Raw genomic sequence first — 27,639 nt, forward strand, 5'->3', positions numbered from 1 at the left:
AAGCACCACAAGAACCTTTTTGTAGCAATCACACCAGCAGACAGTGCCACCTACAGGGGAGAACACTGAAAATGCACTGTATGAAACAGAGTGGAGTGCAAGTTAGCTATAATGGCACATCTGTCCTTTGGCTAGACTCGCATAGTATGGCTCCCCGATGAGGTTTTCTGTGCTGGCAGATTCCCAAGCTTCCCTTAAAAATGTCTGCTGTGGATCTTTTTTTTCTTTTGCACTTAAGAGGAAGCTTTAGCTTAAGAGCTCCTATATAAATATATGGAAATGTAGAAATTGTCTTTCTTGGCAACCTCAATACCGATTTCAATGAGGTTGCTGCATTTAAAAGATAAGCTAAAATCAAGTAATTGGAGGAAGTGGATTTTCAATTTTGGCCTTTATTTTTCAAAAGAATTGCAAAAACTTTAACGAACTTCAACTTGATACTTGAAACTCGGTAACAAAAGAATAACATTACAATTTTCTTATCTGCACCTAATATTACATCTAAGCTAATGTATTATGCACCACTCTCAAATATACTACAACTTTTGCAAAACCCTCGTAAACATTGTAACAATCTTACATAAGCTGCCAATTCATATATCACACTTGTTCATTTGTATTGCTCTAACAGGTGCATTTCTACAGAATCGCAATATCTGTTCTTGACACTGATTTACAAATTTTTACACTTCGTGCTTCTATGTTTTTCTTTAATTTGACCATTTTCAACAATTTTGTAAATGCTCTTGAGATCCTAGGTAAAAAATTTTCTTCTTTAATTACTAGAATTTAACTTTCTCTATCAAATTCAACAAATTTAATTCAGGTCGGTACAGTAGTTGTCTCAGAAAGGCATTTCTGCATTTTTACGTGTATTTGAATATGGGAATATGAGGTGGCCCCGAGCTAAAGCTTCTTGCCAATACGTAATGCTATTTCTATTGTTTTATGTTTGCATCTATAGTCACAAATGTGCATCATGCCTAAGGCCAGTTTGACCTATTGTGTCGTGGTACTTGCAAGTAGGTAGCAGCAACAGTTTTGTGTGCTAGATGGTGAGGCAAAGCACAGGTAATGAACCTGCAACTTTCGTGGCCAAAGACATAGAATTAGTTGAGAATACACACTTGTAAAGAAACTTTTATTTCCTTCTCACTCTCTCACTCTCTCTTTTTTTTTTTTGCCAGACAACAAGGACTTTTTTGAAAAGACAAAAAATAAATGAAAAAAAAACTCGTAAAATAAAAGTTAGGCTTCTAAAGAAGTGTCTGTAGCACTTACGTACACCAATTTGTGACCAAGGAATAAATAGATTCTTGTTCGTCTGCAGTGAGTTAGCTACCGTGCAGACACATTTGCTCAAGCAAACACACACAAGCTCCAGCCCCTAGTGAGCAAACAAGGAGACTGCTGGGAGCGGACGCAGTATTTCTGAACGGACAACGACATGGTACAAGATCCTCATGGTACATGCAATGAGTACAGTGCATCATCAGCAACAATCACTTAAACAAACTGACAACGAAGACACTTGTGTAATGCATCATAGGACGATTTCTCGCCACGATGGTGTCGAGCTTAGAGACATTTTTTACAAACTAAGCAACAGCTTATCAGTAACTTTAGTGCAAAGTAAGGCTGGCATATTTAATGCATGAAAATCCTCTAAAGTGATAGTAAAGGCAAATATTAAGTCAAGCTGGAGTGGTAAGTCATGCTCGGAAAATTACTTGACCTTTCACTGACTGAAACATGCTACCAAAGGACAAAGCATGCCAATCAAGTAGCCCCAAACTAAGTACTTCTAGCACTCAACATTTGTACTAAGTCTAGACACAACTTTGTTGTGAAGAAAACTGCAAATAAAGGCAACACATGTCTACGTTAATTTTAATCACTCACGGATGCAGATGGGGGTTAACTGCGTATCAGTTGTGGCCACTACATTGTTGTAAAAGTGCAGAAATCCCGCTTTGTGCTGCCAATCTCTCTGACGCTGACGAGGCTGCATCAGAGAGATTCCCTGTTAGACACTTCAATAACAGTTGACATGTTACATTTTCTTTGCACTTTTTTTTACAACTGTTGACTGCATGCGACTAATTGCTACCAGGTCAGGGTACATCACCGTGCAAGTTACATAATCCTTCATTTTGAAATTCAACATAATTCGCTTTTTGTTTTACAATTGTCAACGGGTTTCAACAACTTGCTACCTGGACCGGATACATCACTGGGAGCTGGTTCTACATTTCCAATATGGCTGCACTGCTTGTCACATTTACGTTCTTATTATTATTTTTTTTTCACTTAATGGACCTCTGTTCTCAGCAACAGTGGTGCATTTGTTTTTTCGGAATGTCACCTCACCAATTCAGCTTGTCTTTGTTTCTGCCTTTAGCATCCCTTTAGCATTCACATCATCAAACAGCACTGTGTAACAGGCATGCACAGTATTACCAAGTCGGTGAGTTTAGCCAAACCAAGGACACGATGCTCATTGAACACACAAGGCTATACTTTGCCTCAGCAGACCCTTGTGGTGCTGTAGAAGCGGTTCTTACACCTGGTTCACTCAAGAGATGGGACACATGCTTTACAGACCATTTTAACTTGGATATACAAAGGCTACCATTCTAAGAAATGCCACTTATGTAATGTAATCGTGTTCCGAGTGTTGCAAGCATAGATGCTGTTTGCACACCTCTGAGATATTCATCTGCCTGCCCAAAGGTTTTGCTGTTTGAAGATTGGTCATACACCATGAAGTGGGCTGTGCGGTTGAACAGCTGTGTGGTCGAAGAGTAGGTTATGTTGGTATACCAAAGCTCATGCGACATCCAGCTGCTCCATGTGGAAGTTCGGCCCTACATGGCTTTTCTATCTCACATACGTGTAGCAATGGTGGTATCGCGACAGGCAGCTTACCATACACTGCGCAGGTAACACTCAACACGAGTTTTGAATGCAAAGCAACTTTACCACACAGGAAAAAAAAGCAAAAAAGAAAGGGGAGCAAGGGTACCAAATCACACTCAACAGTTTCCACAGTACTGCGTGGAAGTTGAGAGACAGGGTACAGTATTGCTTACTGCCAGGAAGCAAGCTAACAGTTAGCTGGTCCCAATGGCACCAAGACATGAGAAAAAAACATAAAGGTCTAAATCACATATCTGCAGTGTCACATGTGTTGATGCTTTGTGAAGAAGGAGAAGAGACAATAAGCCCGCGCCTGACATGTAGCTCTCGCTAAAAGCTGTGGCATCCCGCAGCTATGGATGTTCAGGCAGCGCGTTAGCTTCTATTCTAGATTTCCATGGCTGTCTGGCCTCGATGTGAGAGCCAAATAATCTGGAATGCTTGTGTTTTGCATCGTATACCGTTGTACAGCCAAACGTCGGGGGGCAAGGTAGTGCACGTTGAGAGTTCAACATCTGATAAAGCGTCTAAAACTACGAGAGACACCACAGTATACGCCAGCTGTGCAATATCTCTATTGCCATCTGCCCTGGTCAACTCTCACCTTCTCGCCAACACCATCTCGCCATGGCAGCTGCACGAAGCGTGACACAGCAGCTGTGGTGTGTCTAGCTGCTTTATCTCTGACGCCACATTGAAGAATTCCAAACAGTTGGCTTTACAAACAGCCAACTCAGCAGCCTCGACCAGCGACAGAGACCTTGTCACACCAAAGCAAGCACACATGTACTAGGAGGCATGCCTGCTCAGGCACTGGGTCAAAACAAACAGTGAAAGCTCAACTCAGAGCTAAACAAAAGTGGTCTCCGGTACAGCCAGGCTTCAAGAGACTTGTTGCACGACACCCATGGCCCGGCCCACGATGCTGCCCAGGACTCCCTTGAGTGATGACAGCGCCTGCAGTGGATGCCCACACCAAAGTCAGTGCTTGTTTGTGCACTTATAACTGGTGTCTTAACTTGCTCTGGGGTTTTGAGCGAGTTTCAACAGAGTTGTTTGTTGGTCCAGTCGGTGCTTGCTGAAAAACTTTTTTTGCCGTAAATTAAACAAGCTGCCACCTGTGTGTCTTCCTTCTGTGTGTGTTTTAATTTGAGACAAATAACACGCCTTTTGGACAAGCTCAGATCATACTCAGTATTTTGGTAACAATGATTTGGTCTGCCATGTTTGTGGAATACCCCGGCCAGTAAAGGCAAAATTAGAAAGTACACCGAGTGCCATTTTGGCAGCTAGGTGCTACACGGAAAAAAACAAAGTGTCACTCGGAATTGATGGCAGTGATAACAGGGTGCCACAAAAAGCGCTTGAAATAATTATTAATATTTAAAGACAAATCATTAATAATGCCTTTCTGTTATCAAAGGCAGGTGGTTCACTGAAGGTGCTTAGACAGCAATACCACCCTGCACTTGAGCGACTTTCTAATGTGCTATAACATGTGCACGGCAAAGCACAACTGCATGTTAGATGCAACAGCAGTGGCTGTTGAAATTGAGCAATGAAAGCTGGAAGCAGTGAGTATTGGCTGGCGATAACCGACTCTATCAATGCTTGTTCGTGAAACAAAGTTGAAAAAATTGTTTTGGTCTATCACGCCACGAAGTACACCAAGAAGGTTGCTGTATAGTTGTGTGGATAACAGGGCTCAATATGGATACAGGTACTGCGAATAGTTAGAGGACTTTTAACAGAACTAGAACTACAGCGCTTATGTTTATGACAATGCAGTAGAACACAAAAAGAATAATGTCAAAACGGGCGGTTTGGCATTATAAAAAGTAGGGCTGTGCAAATATCGAATACAGGCGACTCTTGTTACAAAGGACCTTGATAATCTGACAAAAAATGTCCGTTTTATCCGAAGTCTGTAATATCTGAATCACCTCACTTCTGAAACTTTCATCACGTCTAACAACTTTACTGCAAAGTGAGTGACGAATGTCCAAAGTAAAAAACAAACAAAAAGTTGCAGTTTCACCTGAAAGGCAAAGCATCGATTGCAATAGCAAATTAAACAAGATGAGCGTGGCAGCAGCAGCGAGTGAATTGACCTTCGTGCTGTCTCTCACTTCAAGGTGAACTAAACGTTGAAAGCACAGCACATACGAAGCTACCAGCACTAGGCGCACTTTGTCCTCATCGCAGATCGCTTTGAAGAAAAGGCCCGAGCAGAAGCGCACTTTGTTCACATCGCAGATTGCTTTCAAGATATGGCTGCCACGCCGTTAACAGCAGCCACCACAGTAGAACTCCCTCCCTCGCGCACAAGATATTCAGCCGCAATCGTCAGCTGACCCTCGCAAGTCAGTTGCCAGCCCGTGTCAACATGGTAAAAGTCCGTTTTATGCGCCCGATTTCGAAAAAAAATTGCCGCTAATTTTGTCCGCTGTAGCCAATAGTCCGTTGTAGCGTGGTCCATTAAAAGCGAACTTCGTTGCATTAATAAAATGGGTAGAACAAACTAAGGCTGAAATATGGTCTGCTATATCCAAAAGTCTGTTGTACGTGGGTCCGTTGTAACGAGCGTAGACTATAGCATATTTCGAATCACATGTTGAACTGAATCAAGAAAAAAAAGAGCCAAACATTGAACTGAATAAAGAATACCAGAAAATTTTCAAAAACCCAATGCTTACAAATTTTAAGCAAGAAAACATGGTGCTGCACATGCCCAGGAGTCTATCCTAGCATTGCATAACAAGAGTCTAGCAAGCTATCAGTAACTTAAGTACGTTGAAATCAAAATGTGCAGTACGGTCTGCTCTTATTAAACGGAAATTAGTATGTCAGCACTAATTACAGCTCAGTTCTAGTACAGTAAAACCTTGTTAATTTGACCCTCATTAATTTGTAGAAATAAAATAACGCAGACTCGTCCTTTGGTCCTGGCAGGCCCATTCTTTAATGGCATCAAACTCGTTAATTCTGACGTATTTGGCCACACACCGGTTAAATCGTCAACCCTAGGAGAGCATGGTGAGTGCAGAGTTCCGCAAATTACTATGCAAAAGCAGCACTGGTGGCCAATCGAAAAAAAAAAAGAGGCTAATTCCGCAACACCATAGTCATCAGCAGAAATTGTACGGTAAGGACAGAAAAACCGAACACTCCGTGTATATTTCGGAGTTTAAGCATTTACTGCTGCACATGACACCGCGTTGACTGCATGTGCCTTCAGAACTGTGTACATAGTCACCATCCCCGATTGCGGCGATTACGATCACGGTTTTGCCTGCAGTGGTTGTGGCAAACAGTAGTTTAGTTTGATTCAGTGTGCACGTTAGTTGCGTGCCTTCCTGATGTGGCTGTTTGGGCTTGTTGGTACAACACATTGGTGAACTGCAGCACAGATATCCACAATGACGGAAGAAATGAGATGACAGACGAGTGCCAACTCATAACTGTGTAGTCACCATGTGTCATTGTGTCGATGATGACTAAGGTTTCACGCGTAACGTTTGCAGCAAGAAGTAGTTCCATTTGCACGTTGGCAAGCCCCGTTGGCCATTCAATGCACATTGGCCGCATGCCTTCAGAACTATGTGGTTGCCATTTATTACCATGTTGATGGGACCACGGTTTTGTTGGCAGCAGTTGTTGCGAGCAGTCGTTTCGTTTTGACTCAGCGCAATACGCACACAGTGTCGGAGACATGGCAGAAGCTGTCGAGCATGAAGACCGATTCTACCACGGCCCGCACGATGGCATCAAACTTGCGGCTACATTGCGATGGGTGAACGATCTGTTGCCGACCAGCTCATAGGCGAAAAAATAATTGGCATGTGCACATGGTACTGAAAAGCATGTCTACTTGGATGAACACCAGGTCTTGCACCACAGCCACAAGGGCAGTATGCAATGGCAGTCGCGGTAACCTCGCCACTGAGAGTGCTAATCAGTCCCGAGATGACGAGCATTTGCGCTTCTGCTTTGATTTTGTTTGAAACAGAAGCAAAAGTTGCAAACTTATTCAGTAAATGAAGACGGATTTGCATAGCAAACATTTATTTTTGTTTTCTTGATACTTTCGATAATTCAACATTTGGTTCATTTGGTCGTTTTTTCGATACCATAAAAGCCAAATGAATTATGTTTTACTATATGAGGATCTGGGCAATATTTTTAATCGATAGAATGTCTGTTGAAAATAATCAAGTACTGTTTTTCTTCTAAAGCTAAATAGTTAGCGATGTTATGTTGTTATACTACTAGGGATGTGCAAATAATCGAATATTCTATTTGAATAGTTGAATAATCGAATAGTGAACGTTTGAATAATTCAATTGTCGAATCGATTATCTAGTATTCCATTCCTTGAATATTTGATTTTTCGAATGCTCGATACCTTCTGATCAACCCGGCCATGGTCGGTACCCTGATGCATGCAATCTCTATCGGTACAAGGTTCGACCAGGATGACCAGACTGATCGAAACAACTTATGCTACACGAGCAGAGGCAACAACAAAAGCTGCGTGTTTGCAAAGCACAGAAGCATGCGTGAACATAGGGCTAATTATCTACAGGAAGACACGCTGATCGTACCGAATATGCAAGTTCAGTGTTAATGCAAGCAGATTCACGCAGTTTGGAGCTTTCTACCCACATGCCAGAACACAGATGAACTTGGCATGCATGCTCGCAGTAGTTGCCAGCTGGTCAACTGCGGACCTGTGCATTGCTTCAACAGCTGTCAATGTAACCCATATGCGTGATCTCCTGGCTGACCACTGATGCGCCAACCATAGGAACATACAAGGGACAAACTTTATTCAACAGTTGCGGGCCCATTATCACGTCAGTTGATGGCAAATTTCATACAGCTTCATACCGAATCAAAGCACATCTATTCACAGAGGTCGCAAGGCACTCAGAAAGCCGACAAAGTGCCTCACCAATGAAACAAGCACACAGGACGACCGCTGCTCCTGACCTTCATTTTTACGAAATACCGTACGTCGGCCTCTTGTTTTGAATGCTATGCGTAAGCACACAACGGTCTTTTTTCGTAGCTTTGAGTAACCCGTCACGAGACTAGCATTGAATTTACACGACTGGCTTGAAAATATCATGTGACAGCTCAATGACCACCAGCTTAAGACGCATTTACACTGACAGCAGATGGACGTGTATAAGAAAAAAAGAGGAAGTGAGGGGGGGGAACAAACTTCACGCAAACTTGCCATGAGCCTCCCGATCTGAGAACTCTTTACTGTCAGTAAACTCTTTACGCCAATGACTACGTGGAGTAGTGACAAGTGACGTAACGGGCATTCCCCGCTTTTGTCTGTTGCGCAGATTGGCCATAATGAGCTGACAATAACCCACAGAAACCACCTGTCATAAAGATGAAAATACCCACCTTCATTCGGGAAGAAAACTGGAAAGCAAATCTTTCTAAGCAATAGAAGAGTGCCATTAAGCACAGCATGACCCTTTGGTATTTCTATTGGTATTTAGGACAACTTTGCTATTTCTTCAGTTTCAGAGAGAAAAAAAGCACTTGATTCAATTTGATAGACAGCTGGTAGACAATTTGGGCCACTGGTTCGGCGTAAGAGGCTAGATAGATAGGCTCAAGAGGCCTGAAGTAGGCAAAGAATGCTAAGTGCATTAAAATAGCAGTGGATCCGCTCATAGTTTCTGAATGGTAGGTGCTCGGAACCGAGCGGGCGCCATTTCAAAGGAGCTACAATGCAGCATTGTTCTTTAGGTAACATTTTTAGTGGAAACTTACAGTTAGATGCAGAAAAGTGGTGGTAACAAAAATGAAGGTACTGAGAATCCTATTTTCAGACCAAAGTGGTGTCAAATTGTGAATGCTGCCGCCAGCTACAGCGTCATTAATTTTCGTGCGTTTTCTAGCGCATGTCCACATACCCATTTAGTCGCATCCAGCGCACACTTTTTTGTGATAAAACGGGTCCAAAAATTGCATGCACGTTAGAATCAAGTACGGCCCGAAATCTGCATTACCACATCACTATTGGCATATCAAAATGGCCGCCTCGTACACACTTCACGAGCCTAGCTGGCGTAGATTCCTCCATGTGCTGAGGATAGTCCACCATCCATCTTCCCGTTTTCTGCGTTTGCTCTATCAGCATGGAAGTGCCGACTGAGAAGACACGTCGAGTTCATCACGATGCCGCAACAAAAAGGAAAGTGATCACGTATGCGGAGACAGATGGAAATCGGGCTGCGTCATGGGCATTCGGAGTTCCGGAAAGTTGCATGTAGGACGGGCGCAAACAGGAGAGGCGTTCTATTCCAGTGGCTGTTGCATATGGCATGACCGCGATGTCCCTGTCCTAAAAGCGATCGGCGGTGGAGGCAGAGTCTACGTGCCTAGGCGCACTGTGTTGTGTTCTTGTCAGTTCGCATTGAAGGTCAATTCACTCGCTCTTGCTACCGTACTTCCTCACTCCAGCGTTTTGATAACGAGTTTCCACGGTCACTTAGTGAGACGTGTCCATGTTTGCTTGTGCATGCTTGACACCATGCTTGTTAGCTTAGTAAGCAAATGTTTCCAAGTTTATATGGCTGACAAAACTATCCTTACTTTGTATAGCTGTCTACTAATTTGATACTGCAATCAATGCTTTGCCTTTCAGGCGAAATTGTGACTTTTTTTATTTATCACAACTTTAGTGCATTGGGAGTAAATCTTAGTTTTTCCAAATTAGAGAAAGATGTAGGTATTTCTGCATGAAAGAATGAGGTGCACGGTACTGTAAAGGACGTTTTTTTTTAGGTCATGGCAAATAGGTGTGCGTTAAAATATAGAGGCCGTTTATTCTTTTTTTGGTCACGGAAAATGGGTGTGCGTTACAGTTGAGGGCACGCTGGAATCGAGTAGATACGGTATAACGAGCTACTGATACAATGAGTTTATATATCGAGTTCGATATAAACTGGTTCGACTATAGTAGGTATTTAATTCGCAAATCAAATGATTCGAACGTTCACTATTCAATTCAGTGATATTCTATCATTCGGACACCCCTAGTAAAATGATACTCTGGTCTGTTTATTGTTAATTAGTAGAGAAAAACAAAAAACAAAACAGAAGTCAGAACTGTCCCACTAAACTTGGGAACGATGGCAACCCTAGGCGCAGGGCATAGGGATGTAGAGTATATGAAACAAAAAGGCAAAGCACGCAACTTAGCAGCCTGTCAAAACTACAGATCCATCTGGGCGAGAAGCCTTTATGGCTACTGCCACTGACTATCACAAGATACACACCTTGGTGGGCTGCTGCTGCGGAGGCGGAGAGTTGTTGGCTTGTCGGTGCGCATCGAGGCACTTCTGGTAGCGCAGTTTGCATGCAGCCTCAATGGTCTTGCAGAGCGCACCCGCAGATGGATCGCAATGAAGCACGTGCGCCTCAAATTGGTCCTGGGCTGTGTGCATGATGAACCCACAATTCCTGCAAACCGAGAGCGGCATGAACTCGCTGTCACCGAAGCCTCTCAAAACAACCTGCTTCTAGATACAAGCCTGTGCCAGGGTAGAGAATCGTGAATGTTGCTGCTTTTCTCCTGTACGTTCTGCAGAATGTGTTGTGCATGGGAATTTGCATGGGAATTTGCCAAGTTTGTGTTTAGTATGAATGCAGGCAGCACGTTTCCAAGACCATTTCTCGACCCACCTGCTGTGGATATTACCCTGGAAATGGTGTCTAGGGACTGAACTATGAATGGGAGCGTTTTGTTTGTTTCAATCATGGACTGAACTTGTCTTGCTTCATACAAAATCAACAAAATGAGATGTCCCACTGAAAAGCTGGAAGAGTGTAGCTGTGTTAATGCATGAATTGGCTATATAGCACGTTCACTGCAGATGTACTTTTTAAACTTGTTGCACGCCTTCCAATAAGCAACCTAATGTGCCTACTTAAAAGCATGTACTGTGTTGCAGAAATAAAGGTTGTCTTGCAAGAGATGCAAGAGCTCTATTGTCTATGGAGTTCTATTTTAACTCCCGCTTTTAAAAAAAAATAAATCCCATCAAAAGCCCTATCAGTCAACACATAGCAAGACAATGTCTCCCTCTATTCCTCTGTATTTAGTTGCAGGTTTAACATTCACACACTTTAGAAAAGGACAAAAGAAAGTAGACGCAGGATAAGCACTAACTCGCAATATAATGTTTGTCTTGTGCCTATCTTTCTTTCCCCCTCTGATGTGTGCACTTGTAAAACCTGCAAGCATGAACCAACTAGCCCAGCAGCACATTCTATTAAGCAGTGTATTTAGATAGGAGCTCTTGATGCGAAGACTCACGTGACTTCCTTGCCAATTCCAAGGAACGAGAGGAACCGAACACGGCACTCAGCCAGCACCTGGCCACGCCCGCCGCCCGCCGGATCCAGTGTCACCGTCACTGTCGAAGGGGCCACTGCCACCTGCCAAGGTAAATATACCACATTGCTCTCGGTGAATGCCTGTTGACTTTGCGCCTTGTTTAGAAAAGTTTCATGCTACTTTGTACCTCAAATTCAATGAGGGTGTGCAAGCTTTTGCCATATAAAGCTTAAAGTGGTCGAAGTGCAAACTCCCCACCCTCAATCCCTTCCCCCCAAAAAGTTGTATATGCAAAAATCAGACAACATGTTAGAAACAGATGTTACCTGCCAAAGAAAAGAACATTTAAAATGGCAGCATAAAGATACCAAAAAACAGCAAGTGCTGCTGAAGTAAAAGCACTGCATATTTAAAATTTGTTGTAGCTATACTGCTTTTATGCATAGAAGTATCTAGATCAAAACCTTTGTGCATGAAGCCTTGAAAGGCCAGCGCTAAGCATGAGTTCCACAGCTACAAGCTTTCCTTGTGCTATATTCTACTGCCTTTGAAAGATTACTTGTACTGCCACCAACACCTTAAAATTTCAAGTGCCTTAATGCTTTTAAGGGGTATAGAAAAGTGACACTTGCTTCAACAGTTTTATTGTAAAGCCTGGGAAACAAGCTCCTTGTATGAGAAGCCAGCAGACTTCAGCCATTGCACCGGCTCTGACCTCATTTACTGCAACGACGGTTAGACGACACATAATGTGGGGGAGTGAAACGCAAAAGTGCGAAACAGGTCCTGCCGTGACTGCCTTGGCAGGCACCGCCTGACACACCCCGGCAGCCTACCTGTACGGGCAGCCAATGTGCGCGAGGTACGCGGTCGAGCAGGGTGTCAATGGCCCCGTTGAGCAGGTCGATGCCAGCGGCTGCCGCCACAGGCATGCTGCCCAGGTACAGGGCCCGCAGCACCTTGCGCGGCTCCTCCATGGGCCGCAGCAGGCCCCCTTCCACACCCTCCTCTGCATCGTCAAATGTGGTAGAGGATGTCACACAAAACGCAAGACCACAAAGAACATTGAAAACTGCATTAAGACAGCCCTTGCGGTACAATAAAAGATCAAATTAACAAACAAGAAGGGACTTTAAAGAAACTGACCATTCCTCACCCTATATACAGTTTAGGTGTAGCAATTAGGCTATTGTGTTGTGTTTTGACAATACTGTATGTTTATTGACACATATTACTCTGTGCCAGATATACCACTGAGTGGCAGCATACTTCTGCAAGACTAATGCTGTATCTATTATCTTGTAGCAATATGCGTGCCACTAGATGTTCTTATTCAACGATGCGCAGCAGTCTGTGATGGTCGGTGAAGTACACATAAAACAAATTGCACCGAACTATGATGAGAAGGTTTTGCTGAAAATTGTGTTTACACAAGAGCGAATTCTCATTGCTGATCAAGTTCTGTCGAAGGGTAGATGCAGTCCAAATTTTGTGAGTGCAGATTCGACGAATTGCATTGCACAAGAGTATGTTTCTCGCAGGAATACTATGATGACCACTCTCAAAGACAGTGTACTCGAATCCAATCTCTCTTATAGCCAGTCTCAACACAAATGCAACAATTCATACTACTAACAACGAGCAGCATTTCTGCTCCAACTGACCACCTTACTGGCTATTACCAGTAATGTTTGGTCAAGTCAGAGCTTGTTCAAGTGAAAATAACATATAGAAGTTTAATATTAAAATTATGGGGTTTTACGTGCCAAAACCACTTTCTGATTATGAGGCACGCCGTAGTGGAGGACTCCGGAAATTTCGACCACCTGGGGTTCTTTAACGTGCACCTAAATCTAAGTACATGGGTGTTTTCGCATTTCGATCCCGCGACGTCGTGCTCAGCAGCCCAACACCATAGCCACTGAGCAACCATGGCGGGTGAAGTTTAATATTGGCAGGTGACCTTGCAAGGGTTTGTTGACTTGAAAAGTACAGTACTGAAATGATGTCTGATGAAGTCGAATTTCAGTGTAATGTCACCAAATATAAGCAAGCTAATTTCACCTTGCTCAGAGAAGATGCATTCAGTTTCTGCCAGCACCGTGGTGCCAAGAGTCGCTCACACCTTGTTGATATGCTCAGATACCAAAAATCATCAAGCTGTGTACTGAGGCTAGCAATACCACAGAAATCAAAAGCCGTAACAGTGCATCTCAGGATATCATTTAGCAATTTTATGATTGTGTAAGTCCTGGATTTCTGTTGACATTGGAACACACATGCGCTGCTTGCCGGGCACCTAGCAAATCTAAATGAGTTAAAGGGAAGCTGAAGAGTCTGTCGAATTCAATAAGACGCTCATATACGGACGCGGGAACCTTATAAACCAAGTACGTAAAATTTCGGGTGGGATTTTTCACTTAGGAACAATGTAATCGCCGGTTAAAATTGCGCTGTCGCTCTGCCCCCCGTTGAGCGCCGCGTACTGCTGCCGACGCTGCCGATGCGAGCGGAGACCGGAATTAAACCGCGACGTGGTGACGTCAGCACTGGTGTTCCGCTCCTTCGCAGTCTTCGCAACCGCGCCTGACCGCGCTTGTTTCTGCGTGCATGCCGTCATAATCTGCCTCGCTCGAGCCTCCATTCCTTTGTTTGTGTATGTAGAGTGGTAGTTGACGTGCGCAGCATCAATTGAAGTGGTGGGCCGATCACACTGGCGTTCTGTGCAGCCTACGGTCGCACGAACACCAGCGGCCGTGACGATGTTCCGTTACTTCCCGCAAGACAAGAAGCTTGCAGCTAAGTGGGAGGTTGCTGTGAATCGAAAGAATTTCAAGCACTCAACAACAACAGTGCTAAGCTCTAACCACTTCCGTGACGACGATTAGTACCAGAGTTTATCAATAATGCGTGAATGAGTGAGAGTATATGGCTTTCTGCTAGCAGGCTTTCTAAACGCAGCGCGAAAAGGTCGGGGCAACGAACGCACAAAGGCGGGACGGGTGCGGGCGGACGGATGGTAACTGGCTTGGAAGACCTTATGAATACACGAACTCGTCCAAACCTGGATTTTGATTTATTGCTAGCTCCTTCGTGTTAGCACGCTGAACGGAAGGTACATGTTCATCTCCCACCCTTGACGCAGGTTACGTCACAAACCGCCGTTAATTTTCTATTCGCACGTGTGTTGTGAAACAGCCAACATGCAGCTACCATAATGCAGTGCAAGTGTAAAGTTTTCATGTGTTTGAAAGCCGGTGTACGCCAGGACGCTGCACTCCCCCTCGCACACAGAGAGAAACCGGCTGTCTCACGTAGCCAACGGAATTCGTCGCCTTTCCCGCATGTAAACTGTCTGTGTAGATTGCCGACAGCTTTGGGGCAGTGCACAAATGCCGACGATCGCATCCCTCCTTATGTTCCACGAGGAGGCATGCAGGAACATAACAGTACAGTTGTTTGCCCGGAAACAAACTCACTGGATCGCTGAATACAGCTTTGCAAAAAACATACTCACCAAAGAACATTTCTAACACGAGGAGAGGCTAACACTTCGCTTTCGTTCGCGTCGAAAGTACTGCTTGCTACCAGCATCTTTTGCTTCTTGGAGAGGCCAGCTACGTATACATGTAGGGAGCAACACCGAATTCCTCAGAGAAACACAAGCTCTCGAAATTTACCATTACTATCTCACCAAACCACAGCGCCAAACCACCTTGCACCGTGCTTCATGTGTGGCGGCGGCAGCCGGTCCGGACGAACACCAATGTTGACGTCACGAGGTGCCCAACCAATTACAGGCGGAAACGAGGCGCGCGAGCTGCCAGAGTCTGCTGCTGCACTTTTCGTCGAAATAAAATCTGTTTGCGCTTTCTTTCGCTCAATTTCAATGCGATATTCGAATTCGGAGGGTTGAAAACTATTACGTAGAGCTCTTCACTCATTTTTTCTGGAGAACCCTTCAGTTTCCCTTTAAGAGTGACAAAAAGACCCATCTGCTATCCACGTAGCCTATTTGCAGAAGTCTGAGGGTACCAACTTCCAGCCACAAAAGTAGAAATGCTTAGAGCACACTACAATGACCATTGAACTATATGCTCCTATATCTGAGACAACCAAAATGTTTACTCTTTTCTTGCCAGGCCCTGATTGACCACCCAGAACTTTCACAATGTTTCATGGTTCTTGTGAGGCCACTCTCAAACACAACTACTACTCCAACGCAAGTTGTTTTCTCATGTAAAAATGAAATCAAAATATGGAAAATCAATGTCGCAAAGATGCACACAGGCTATAAGAGATGTCGCAGTGGAGGGATCAGGATTAATTTTGATAACCTGGAGTTGTTTTTAATGTGCAGCTAAATATAAGTACACAAGCGTTTACGTATTCCTCCCTCATCAGAATTTGGTTGCCATAACTGGGAATCAAAGCCGTGACTTGATATTCAGGAATAGAATGCCATGACCATTGAGCCATCACGGCAAGCCTTATGCAAACACTTCCTCCAGCATTTTTGAGAATTAAACCAGTCAAAAGACGAAGAGCATAGGAGAGATGTGGTACACACAACAACTGGACTCACAACTGTCCTTTATTGAAAAAAAAAAACGTTTTTTTTTTCCAATAAAGCACAGTTGTGTGTGTGTAAGTCATTGTGTGTGCAATGTCTCTCCTCTGTTCTTTGTCTTTTGACTGGTTTAATTCTCAAGAATATGTACCAACTGGCCCAGATTGCAACTTTCCTCTAGCACCTGCTCCCGCAATCAAGCACAGCCATTTTAATGTCACGTGCGATGGGAGCTGCACTCAGTCGGTTGCTATTTAATGAAAACATATATCTCAATGCCTAGCGGCTATCGCTGTTGGAAAACAAAAGCTCACCCATTGAGAGGCTGGCAAGGCGGTCCAGGGCAGAGCCTACACGTCGAGCTGGAGGCTCCGCAGGTGCTGCCCGCTTGTCACCAGATGGATCGGAGAGGCTCCGCTCCAGCACCATCTTCTTGCAGACGTCTCGCAGGGCATTGGCAATAATGCGTGCTGGCATGTCGCAACGGAAGACATGGCACATGAAGCGCCTTGTGCCACTGTCACGTGCTACATAAGCAAAGTCCCTGCAAGATATTAAACGCCAGAGGTGTGAACATAATCTTTGTAATCTTCAGATTTTCGCATCACATATTTTAGAAGTATTTTTTGGAATCGATCAGTCCGCCATAAAGATAAATATCTGCAGTCACCAACTTACTTGTAAAAAATGCTACGACCACCCTTTCAAGATAAAATGAATTTTTGCACACGCAACTATATACCAGCAATTTTTTTTTTCTGCGCGCTATCACACTGTGGAATCCGCTGCCCACTGACATTGTACAGGCAGTATCAGACCACAAGTTTTAAGATCTTCTGATTCACCATTTTGGTCAAGTGACTTTTTTTTTCACCTGCTTTTTATGCAAATGTTATCACTGATATTTTGCCATGCCATGCCATATGACATGCCATTTGCCATGCCATCCCATTATGACATGCCATAATCAAGTGTATTTTATCTTAGCAGCTTACTGGTGCTCTCATTATGCTCCAATTTTCTTTGGCTGGGCACCTATAGGCTAGGTTTCACATTCCCCTCACTTGTCTTTACCCTTCACTGAATTCTATAGCTTCCGTTTTCCTTGACATGCTGATTGTGTCGACTGTGCTAATTGTATACCTAATTTTTTAAATTTATTTTTCTTCTCTAATGCTCATTCATGTATCTGGTGCCTACTTTCTGTCGCTTCATTATGTAATTACCCCCCTACTGTAATGCCCATATGGGCAAAATGTAAGTACTATTCTAATAAATAAAAAAATAAAAATAAAGGAGGCATGGTAATAGCTTGCACACACCAAGGTTTCCTGAAGTTATTAAGAATATCTCCGATGTTATTTACTATAATACTCAGTGTCTGCTAACAATCTAACTGAGCATCTAGAAAACTCAGGTCTGTGACAAAAACCTAGATGCTCTATGCTAGGAGTGTGAAGTTATGCAAGATGGAATGCACTTCTAAAATGTTTTTGATGCGGCAGCTGCTGATGTGAACACATTCATTTCATGCTGCAAAACAACCAAGTTGTTATCATGCCTAAAATGCACAGCATGAGCTGTCTCCCATGGTAAGCGCACGGAATGTATTTCTGTTGGGATAACAGCACGGTCATTATGGAAAGCTAAATGAATATAAATGTGCTGTGTGACGCCATTGTGAACATATGATCAAAATGTATTCCATCTAACTGCCAATTTAGCACCATTGCAAGGTGTTGAATTAGCTGTGTGGTGATGGAATGTGTCATGTGTGTACACATCAAGCTCCACAACTGATGATATGGAGAGTGACATGCCGTGGCCAGTGGCCGTACCAGCTGGGCAATATAAAAGACATGCAAGCTCACATGCCCACACACAATATGCATTACCGAATTGCAATCAAATTGAGTAACCTCACTACCATAAGCCACTCTGTGCTACATGCAAATGCACTGGATCCAGTGCTCCAATTCAACAAGATAAGAAGGTTGTTGACTGGCTCAGTTGATAAGTTCTATACGAGCCAGTATAACTGTTAAACGATTGAAAGTATGTGCGTATGCTCAGATTGCATAGCAACATAGTAAGTTTCGTCTACAGAAACCAAAATGCACTCCCAAATAATCCACCAACTAGTGAAAAATGGTACAATTATGTTCATACGAGGCTGGTTGGTACATGACTAAGAAAAAAAGAAACAGCAGATAAATTAGAGAAGGAAAAGACAGATGAACGATGCATGCTGTAGTGTTCATGTTTGTTTTCTGTGTCCTGCTTACATCAATTTTCCACACACACACACACACACACACACACACACACACACACACACACACACACACACACACACACACACACAAACAAACAAACAAAAACAAATTGGCACCCATTAGCAGAGACTGTAAACAAGAACAAAGCCAAATTCATTGTGGTTTGCCAAGCTCACAACATGGTTTATGCCAGCTGTCAGCGGCTGCGTGCAAACCCTTTCCGTGTTTCTGCTTGGGTGCAGATGGGGATGACAGACCACTCAAGATAACAGTCTCGTCAATTACAACTGCATCGCAAAGAGTTGAGTCCGTGCATGCCTTTCGGTACTTGCATCACAATGCTCTGCCACGCAAAACAGACTGATCAGATTGGCTGGTAAATTCTTGCATTATCCGTGATAAACCCAACTGGAGCTTGGCACAAATCATCACAGCAATGCCACAATTATAGAAAAAGGGGCAAGCACCAAAAGCAATCTCGTAAGAGAAATGTCCACTCACCGCTCCCTGTATGCAGCAGCGGGCAGCCAGGGCAGCATAAAGAAAGAGAAACAGGAGCGTCAAGTCTCACAAGAGAGTGAAGTCCACTGCTCCTCCTCACCAAAGGCAAACACTTTTTGTCTCAAGCCTTCTGTGACTTTTATTCCATTGTGCGACAGAAGTTACGCAATGGACTACCAACTGGCCCAATCTTACCTGTTATTAAAGGGCAATTGCAACAAAGATTTTAACTCCGTAAGAAGCCTACTTTCAGATACTGTAGCTACAGGGGAGCTTCCATGCAAAATTTTAAGTTTTCAATATGAGTCAACGCACTGCAAGAAGCTTGCACAAATAGCTGTCTTTGATACTGAAATTGGGAAGGAAAAGAAAAAAAGAAAAGAAAAGAAAAACCCACGGTCATTACCGGTTGCCAGAAGTGGTGCGTGACGTAGAATGCAGGGCTCTTCCGCATGACCAGCAAAATCATGCCCTGCTGCTTTGCCAAGATAGCTTCATTTGTGTATACAACTCATTTGTAACTAATTTAGCCAATGTAAAATTTTGTTGCTGTAGGCCTTTAAGTTGTGCTAGCCTATATCACTGATATGCACAAAGTCACCCTTTGAACATGCTATTACATACAATGTGGTTTATCTGCTCTTCCATCATGCAAATGAAAAGACAATGCTGTTGCCATACATACTTAATTTTCCAACCAGTAATGCACAGTGAATAGCACATTCATTTGCATACATGTATTTGCTAACAGTCTGGCAAGAATGTTCCTAGTTAAATTGCTTTGCTCTTTTACACAAATTTAGCTTTCAGATCAATAAGAACCATGTCAACGTACTAAATAAATGAAAAAATTATGAAATTGTAATGAATAATCTTATATATTAAAAGGTCCCATGAGCCAGTGCGAAGGGTATCAATGTAGTATGCATGGATGTAAAAGTCTACTTTAGCAGATTGTCCCAGTCAGCATGACACTGAATGCAGTGTTTCATAAAAGCATTCACAGACATTGCAAGCAACTCATGTTTGAGATGTAAAGGCAACTTCACAAGTCTTGCTTCCCTCTGTTGCTAAATGGGAATGTAATTGAAAATCTTGAGAGCTGTGAGCTGGAAGAGAGCCGGAGGAACAAAAGTGCTCAGTGCTAGCCAACCAAGATTGCAATTACTGTACTGTTTCACTGTAAAATCATTTTGTTATAGCTAGGTTGTAGACTATATCTTAGGAGGAGCAAGAACAGCGATTCTTCAGTACTTGTAACCTGGCAAACTATCCCGAAGTGAAAAAATTGGGGAACCCTTCAACGAAGTAAAGAAAGCACAGGTTCCATTTTTCATTAGATTGTCCTCTCCGAATAAAAACGAAAATGCAAGATCAACATCCCCCTGGAACATAACGTTTCCTTGTGGTTTCAATAATCTCGGGTAAATGACTTTGATAACTTTTCAGACCCATTTGTAAGTTCGGCACTACACCTCCTGGCTTTTCCACATACACACAAAAAAAAAAAAAACGTTAGTTGCTTGTTCTAATAACTTTCAGACTCTTATGTCAGAGCAGAAAAACATACTAAGGGCTGCCTTCCCGCTTTTTTTCATGCGCACATTTTTAAAAAGGCAACAAATGTGACTGTACCGGCCATTGTCCCTGCCAACGCCCCAAACACGAATGGCGTGCAGGGGCTGACAGTGAAGCACTGTGCCATCCTGGGGCCGCAGCAGGCGCAGTTGGAAACCATCCAGCTCAAGCAGCAGGGATCGCCCTTCGCCCCATCGACCCACGCCGTCAAGCCCTCGGCCAAGCGACAGGTCCACAATGCAGCGGTTCAGTGCCCGGCTTGACCGCTCTGGTGTCAGCTCACTCTCAGGAATCTCCGACCAGCCCAGAGAACGCACGGCAAAGCGCATTGCCTCCCCACTGCTGCTGCCACCAGCTATACAGTCCTCCTGCATGCAGTTGAAGTACACTCCAGTTAGAACGATGCAAAAGAACAACATTGTGCTGCCCTCATAAAGCAGGAGACATAGGAGAGGTGGTTCCTCTCTACGACAGATCATTTTTACAAGAACTACAAAATTTCTGATGAATGAACAAACGTTAGGAACAAATGCTTCAGATGTGGCACTAGCTTATCATATCTCAATAAAACAAAATGCTCCATGCACTTAAGGAGCATTTTCCCCAGTGATTGCTATAAACAGGACACACTTCATATCTGAACACCTAAGAGTTTGTTCAGTCGTACATCTTCCAACAAGCTGCAGCTTTGCATTCTATGCCATCAGGTGCCACAGATACATGCTTCCAATCTATACCCTTTCTTTAAGCCTAATGCCTTTCTCCAAAAAAGTGTTAAATGGTAATCCACATGCTGTGATCAGTCAAAAGTTTTGCTAAATTTGTATGAAACCTGTAAAATATCTAGCTATGAACATAAACCCATGTATTCACTAATATGGAACTAAAAACTGTTTCTGAACACTGAACGACAGTGCTAAGCCTCGAACAATGTAGGCACTCTGCTAAAATAATGCTCCTCTGCCATTTCTCTAAAGAGGAGCCGCTTGCAAGACATGACTCCACTCCAGCGCTTTCCAGAAGCAGCTGACAACCTGGTTATGACCACAAGAGTTCGACACAAAAATGACTAGAGGTAAATCTGGCACTAGAATCCACGCACACTTTAAGTACAGCGCTTCATCCAGTGTGGAAATAAGGGATAGTACACTCACTGACAAAATATTGTGGGGTGCATGAATTGCACTCCGTGGAGTGCCAGTGCAGCTGCCGTGACTACACAGTGAAGCAAATATGAGTGCAAAGTAGAAAATTAACGTAGAGATAACATTAAAGCTCCTAAAGAATGCAAAAATCTAACGTGCCCTCGATTTTTTTTTTTTTTTGCAAGAAAAATGAACAAGAGTCTAATATATGTAGCACAGTGGCGGCTGGTTTTCTAAAGTCAGCTCTGCCACAGTACAGCTGTGCTTATGCAGAAAAGCATATCAATGCCGTGAAGGTCGTTTTTTGCTCCGTGTTCTTGAGGGAGGGGCGGGGGGGGGGGGGGGGAGCAGCATGATATAATAGAACAAATACCGTAATCAGGCATTGTGAGTTACCACTACTGATTGAAAATACTCCTAAGGGCAAGCCACAATAGGTGTTTTTGACAGACGATGTGTGTTCAATGCATTCACAATCCCCTTAGCTCTGCCGAGACAGCTGCGGCCAGTAAAGGGGTCACCAGTGGGGACACCATACGGGTCAGGAGTGTGCATGGTAATTGGTCAAGTTCCAATTATCTGGCGAAGGCCAATTTTAGGATCAGAATAATGAAAGGGCCCATAGAATTGCATGGATGCCAACCGGGACCTTTGGTCGGTATTGAATTAACCAATCGTATTACCTATAATTCCCATTGTGGTCGAACAACAGCAGCTGCAGATTCCCCTCTAATAACTTTAGTGGGAAACTCTGTTGTTACAAAATCAGGTTGTTTCAGAAAACGTGATTGAAATTCCTTAAAACGAAGGAACAACAATAATTTTGATTTCCTCAGTATTGCTTTTATCACAGAGGGGTACATTTAAAAATTTACTCATGGTATTACTTAGATAAGTAATTCGAAAATTAGACTAATTTGCTTTTTTAACTAAATAAGCCGACAATTGATCTTAATGGGGGACTTATAACTCATAATCCGAAGTGTACATAGGCGACTACAGAAATGCAAAAGGTTGATGCTGCAAATTTCTGCAGCTTAGTGGATTCCGCCTAATTTCATACAGAAAACAGAAACTGAACTGTAGGAGAGCACAACTGTCTCACCCTTAGCAGACACCCCTGAGTGATGTGACTGTGTATGCTTCACTGTCAAGTGAGCATGAAGCGAGTACGAAGTGGGTAAATCACCCAATTACCACACCTTTCCTATATTTTAAGGAATTCAGAAAGCATTTCCTGATGCACCCTGTATTAAGTATGGCATAACTGACTAGCATTACTAATCTACAGGGATGGCTCTTGGTCACCTTCTGAGGGTCAATTTCTTTCGTCAAATGCGACCCCCCAGGGTCGATTTTTTTTTATTGCAGATTTCAAAGTGACCTGTTACAAAAGCAATTTACCACAATTTTTTTTAGAGTGACCATAATGTGACAAAAGATATTTTTCATGGTAAACATGCATTGTTTATTCGTGAATACAGATGGGCTTGCATAGATACTTATAATATGAATTAAAAAGTAGATACACTGGCATAGATGTACTCTGATTTGGTACTCAGGCAGTAGTCTTCATTGAAGGAATAGCTGCTCGACTCACTCGCAGAAGAGCAACCGGTGTGCACATCAATTGCGTAATTGAACTGTATATGTGAGCACATGCAAGCAAGCTCAATGGTTGTGCAACCATCACAAAAACCAAGAGTCAGAAACTTGCAGTAATCCGTCATCCTGTCATCAACAAGAGGGAGTTTTCATGAGTATCAAGAAAGGAAATGCACGCATTGCAGCATCATTCATATACAGCGACATCCATTATATTTACCAGCACCCACCTGTGAATTGATGTAATTGCACCACTGTGAACAATAAACGAGCGAGCATCTAGCGGTGACCGTTTGAGAGATTATAAACCATAGAGACACCAGTTTTCACGAGCACAACAAATAGAAACAGCGTGTGAGACGAAACCAAAACTAATTGCCGTACATCTGCGAGCAGTCACCGACACTCCGGCGCAAACAAGTCGTGGAATAAAAACCAAAAGACTATGGAGTGAGAAAGAAAAATGCATTGTATCCACAGAGGGTGGCAGCACTTGCTGGGCAAGAAGGAGTTGAAAAATTGGTGCAGTTTTCAAACATGCAGATGGCGTCGTAAATATACGGCATTAACCATTCGAGACTTGTTCACAGCAACGTATATTCACGATTTTGACCCTCAAAAGGTTAAATCAAGGGGGAAGCGCTAAGCTGTACTTTCTGGACTCTAGGTAGGGTGCCAAGTGGAGGAAGTGGAGGAGCCTTCAATCCTTTCAGTATCACTGATTTATCAGTACATTTTCGCGTTTCTGTCCCGCCATGTCACTGACATCAGATAGGAATATGAGGACCATACCAAGAGAGCATTTGCCATTATCCATGTCATTTTTGCTTCTGCATGACCAAAGATAGACTGTTATGTTCATTTTATAATATCCAAGAAAAAAACATGACGCTGGAGGTGTATAACATTAAAAAAACCTACAGTGGTAGGGTTAACGAACACGAGGGTAATCACTGCATTGTTGTGAGCCTTGCCTGTGGCTGAGCAGCCGGTGGCTCGGGTGGCTGTGGGAGCAGCGGCCGGCTTTCGGGTGTTGGGAGAGATCGACTGGTACCTTCCCGTGGTCGCTCACGTTGGATGGTCCCAGTGCGGATGTGCCAGTAGTAGGGCCCGTCGTCATCTAGGTGTCGCTCCCAGCCCTCAGGCAGGTCCTGTTGTTCTGCCTCATCCACCTCCTTCTCTGAAAGCCTGCTTGCACATGCAAACACATCCTTCAATGAGGTAGGAAAAATAATACACTCACACACTCTTCTTAAAGCTATTGCACTTGCACCATCCTAATGTGTTCCTTTAAGAAAACATCTACCAAAAGGGAAGTCAAAATTAAGTGTGAAGTAAAAATTACCAAAGCTACACTTTACCATTTTTAGCAACACAATGTGACGGTTAGGTTTTCTTCAGGGCACTAGCAATACAGTTTTCTTCCTTTTTTTCTATTGCATTTCTCTAAACAAAGTCTCCAGGTAAGGGCAGCAAGGTTCCTACTTGAATGCGTTAAGCTTACACTAAAACAGCAGCTTCTCCAAGAGCCCCATTAGTTCTCGTATAGATAAACAAGGGCCTGTGCTCGTTCCTGTAACATCATACGACTAATGAGGAGCCCAGGACTGCAGCCTCCCTTAGCCCTCACGGATTCATTCATTCAGCACTGTTGCAATCATGTCTAGAGTGCAGGTAATAATGATTGCATTATAATAACAAGACAGCATCATATGTGAAGTTATGCAGAAAAGAAGCACAAAGACCAAATGGTTAAAAAGGAATAATAAGAAGCAGGGGACTTACAAGTTGTTGTCACCATCTGGCTGCTCAAGCATCGGCTGGCTGGTCAGGTCGATGCCCATGGATTGAACATGTAGCTGTGCATAGCTCCAGCGACTTTTAACCCGAACGGGTCCATTCAAGTTCACATCCAGGTCGCCAGAGTCTTCATCCCGCTCTGCATTGATCGGACATGGGGATTGCTTCACTAATCCACTTAAGGACAGTGTAAACCAAAGAAAGAAAGAACTCGCTCTCGCAAACTATTTTGTTACAGCACTTTCTTAATGACCAAGCTTTTCCGAGCGTTGGGTGCGTAAAATTATCCACTGCAAGACACGCAAAAAGCAACAAGTACTGACTGCAACACAGGGAAGCAGTGAAGGCATTGCAAACTGCTGTCACATGGACAAAAGACTGCACTGGAGCGACATCTGACAAGCAATGCCTTACACGCACTTTTGCTTCTGACAACATTCCAGGTGCGATCACTACATTCATGCAATTTTATCTGACTTGTATAATAAAGCTATGCATTTTACAACGACTGACCAACTGCAACGGGGCACAACACCTGGGGACATATTCTCGGACGGTCACTTTTGGAGATATCACTTCAGTGCACGCTGATTGACTGGTTTCGCAAAACCGTTCGAACCAGCCAACGCGCCGTGAATTACGTCACCAGAAAGTAACAGTATCGCCGAAAGTGATCGTCCCATGCCTGCCCGACCATCAATCGACACGTGGTGACGCACAATCCGGTCTGAGGTGGGCTTTAATGACTAGTTTAGTAACACGCCAAGCATGTTCTGTACCATAGGGTATCTACGACTAGCTGATAGAGGCTCGCCGCGGTCCATTCTATTACAAAGTGTAGGCGTACGCGTAGTTTTAGAATCAAAACAAACTTACCCAAGCAAAAAGCGTGGTTGGTGCTTAGCGAGTTCATTCCGGTCAGCATTCGGCCATCTGCGCCAGATTAAAGCATGTCACAGAATGCCATTTGTCTATAAACATCGAAATTCCTGTGGAAAATGAAAGCACAAACTTATTTTTTTTCTTATGACAGCTGTGTGTCGCAATTGGGTGGCAATGTTTTGAGTCGGCATGTACGAGTTTACAAGCAGATGAAATTAAAATGAAATGTACAGCGATCGAATCGCAATACTTGGAGACGCGAATCTGCATGAGCTATGCCGATTTTCGCGTAATTTTCGCGATTATCGGTGGTGAACCTACCTAACCGGTTGCCGCGCGTCGCGTGGGTTGCTCGAACGGTTGTCTGAACAGTTAAAAAAGAAGAGGGGGAGTCATGTGGTTCTGATAATGTGTCGGCAAAAAATTTTCTGGACACATATAAAGCAACGTCTACAGCGTAGCATTCAAAAGGTTCCGCATTGCGAGCATTGTGCAGCTGAGAAACATCAATATAAACTTGTAGCGCACACACAGGCAGCACTCCTTTATTAAATCACTAACACAATTGAGATACCGTCAAAACGCCAATTTTACTGTACATAATCATAGTCTGTTAAGCAATAATAACCTTAAAAAGGGCAAGGGTACAGTGAAGCCGCATGAGTTCATTTCATGCTCCACATACACCCAACCGTATCGATTTAGGGCTAGTGGACCGTCTTTCCACGGCGTCAGCCGTAGCAGGGGAATTCAAGGCACACGGGGCGACCCCCAGGAGACTCACCGCCCTTGCTCGATGTACGCAGATGTCACATCCGAACGCGATCAGAGAGATAAAAGGTCACTCCGTTATCAGCTGCTGCGAGCGATCTCAACGCAACGCCTCACAGCTCGCTGGCACCCGCCGGCTTCGCCCGACGGGCACTGCTGCGACTGCGCAGGCTGGCGCAGGCGCGCACGGCCCGCCGCACCCCTCCGTACCAACAACCGCACGCGCGCGACCATAAACACACCGGTCTCACATGGCAACCGCTGGTGCTGGTCTAACCAACTGTTACGTTGCCCAGCTGTTTGCTGAGGTCTTATTTGACAGATTTCTACCACGCTGATTAACAACAACAACAACAACAACAACAACAACAACAACAACAACAACAACAATAATAATAATAATAATAATAATAATAATAATAATAATAATAATACAGTCTAAAGAATGTTTACACTCTTTGCACTCTTAAAACGGTTGCACCCTTTGGGGTGTATATATTTCCCGCAACAATAACCGTTTCCTTTCCTGAAAACTCGGCGCTCGCTACTTCCCTGTCGAGAATGCTGCGTCACACTGATAACGCGCGTGCCGTTCGTGACTGGGAAGTACCGGGCTCGAAGCGTTTAAAGAAAGGAAACGCGGGCAAGACAGATGACGGTTATCGTTGTGGGACAAGGTACACACTTACACTCTTAAAACGGTTGCACGCTTTGGGGTGTATATTTGTCCCACAACGATAATCGTCATCTGCCTAGCTTGCGTTTCCTTTCTTGAAAACTCGGCGCTCGCTACTTTCCTGTCGACAATGCTGCGTCACACTGATAACGCGCGTGCCGTTCGTGACTGGGAAGTGCCGGGCTCGCAGCGTTAAAGAAAGGAAACGCGGGCAAGACAGATGACGATTATCGTTGTGGGACAAATATACACCCCAAAGGTTGCAACTGTTTTTAGAGTGCAATCTTAGAAAACTGTACACCCTTTGAGGCGTATCTTGTCCCACAACAATAATCGTCATCTGTCTTGCCCGCGTTTCCTTGAGCCCGGTACTTCCCAGTCACGAACGGCATGCGCGTTATCAGTGTGACGCAGCATTCTCGACAGGAAAGTAGCCAGAGCCGAGTTTTCAAGAAAGGAAACGCCAGCAAGGCAGATGACGATTATCGTTGTGGGACAAATACACACCCCAAAGGGTGCAACCATTTTAAGAGTGTGTATGCAAAATT

At 43.8% G+C, this 27,639-nt stretch overlaps 1 protein-coding gene across 1 annotated transcript; it reads right to left on the reverse strand.

The window, feature by feature from the left end:
- Positions 1-1,122: 1,122 nt before the first annotated feature.
- Positions 1,123-26,593, reverse strand: LOC142579032 (protein Fe65 homolog). Its single transcript, XM_075688826.1, has 11 exons — positions 26,429-26,593; positions 25,639-25,695; positions 24,748-24,901; positions 23,937-24,150; positions 20,270-20,580; positions 18,635-18,640; positions 16,172-16,401; positions 12,124-12,296; positions 11,267-11,388; positions 10,227-10,410; positions 1,123-3,876 (listed from the first exon to the last, which is right to left on the reverse strand). The coding sequence occupies exons 2-11, from the start codon at positions 25,685-25,687 to the stop codon at positions 3,802-3,804; spliced, it is 1,518 nt and encodes a 505-aa protein (XP_075544941.1). The 5' UTR covers positions 25,688-25,695; positions 26,429-26,593; the 3' UTR covers positions 1,123-3,801.
- Between the last annotated feature and the right edge of the window lie 1,046 nt (positions 26,594-27,639).

This window comes from Dermacentor variabilis, chromosome 4 (assembly GCF_050947875.1).
Source record: "Dermacentor variabilis isolate Ectoservices chromosome 4, ASM5094787v1, whole genome shotgun sequence".
Taxonomy (NCBI): Eukaryota; Metazoa; Arthropoda; class Arachnida; order Ixodida; family Ixodidae; genus Dermacentor; species Dermacentor variabilis.

Excerpts from the sequence above, each read along its gene's own strand:
- LOC142579032 (XM_075688826.1), bottom strand. The coding sequence starts at position 25,687 with ATGCTGACCGGAATGAACTCGCTAAGCACCAACCACGCTTTTTGCTTG. Across the intron at positions 12,297-16,171 it reads CCTTGCCAGCCTCTCAATGG|AGGAGGGTGTGGAAGGGGGC; the intron begins GTGAGCTTTTGT and ends TTGACGATGCAG. Across the intron at positions 3,877-10,226 it reads CGCAGCAGCAGCCCACCAAG|GCGCTGTCATCACTCAAGGG; the intron begins GTGTGTATCTTG and ends CATCCACTGCAG.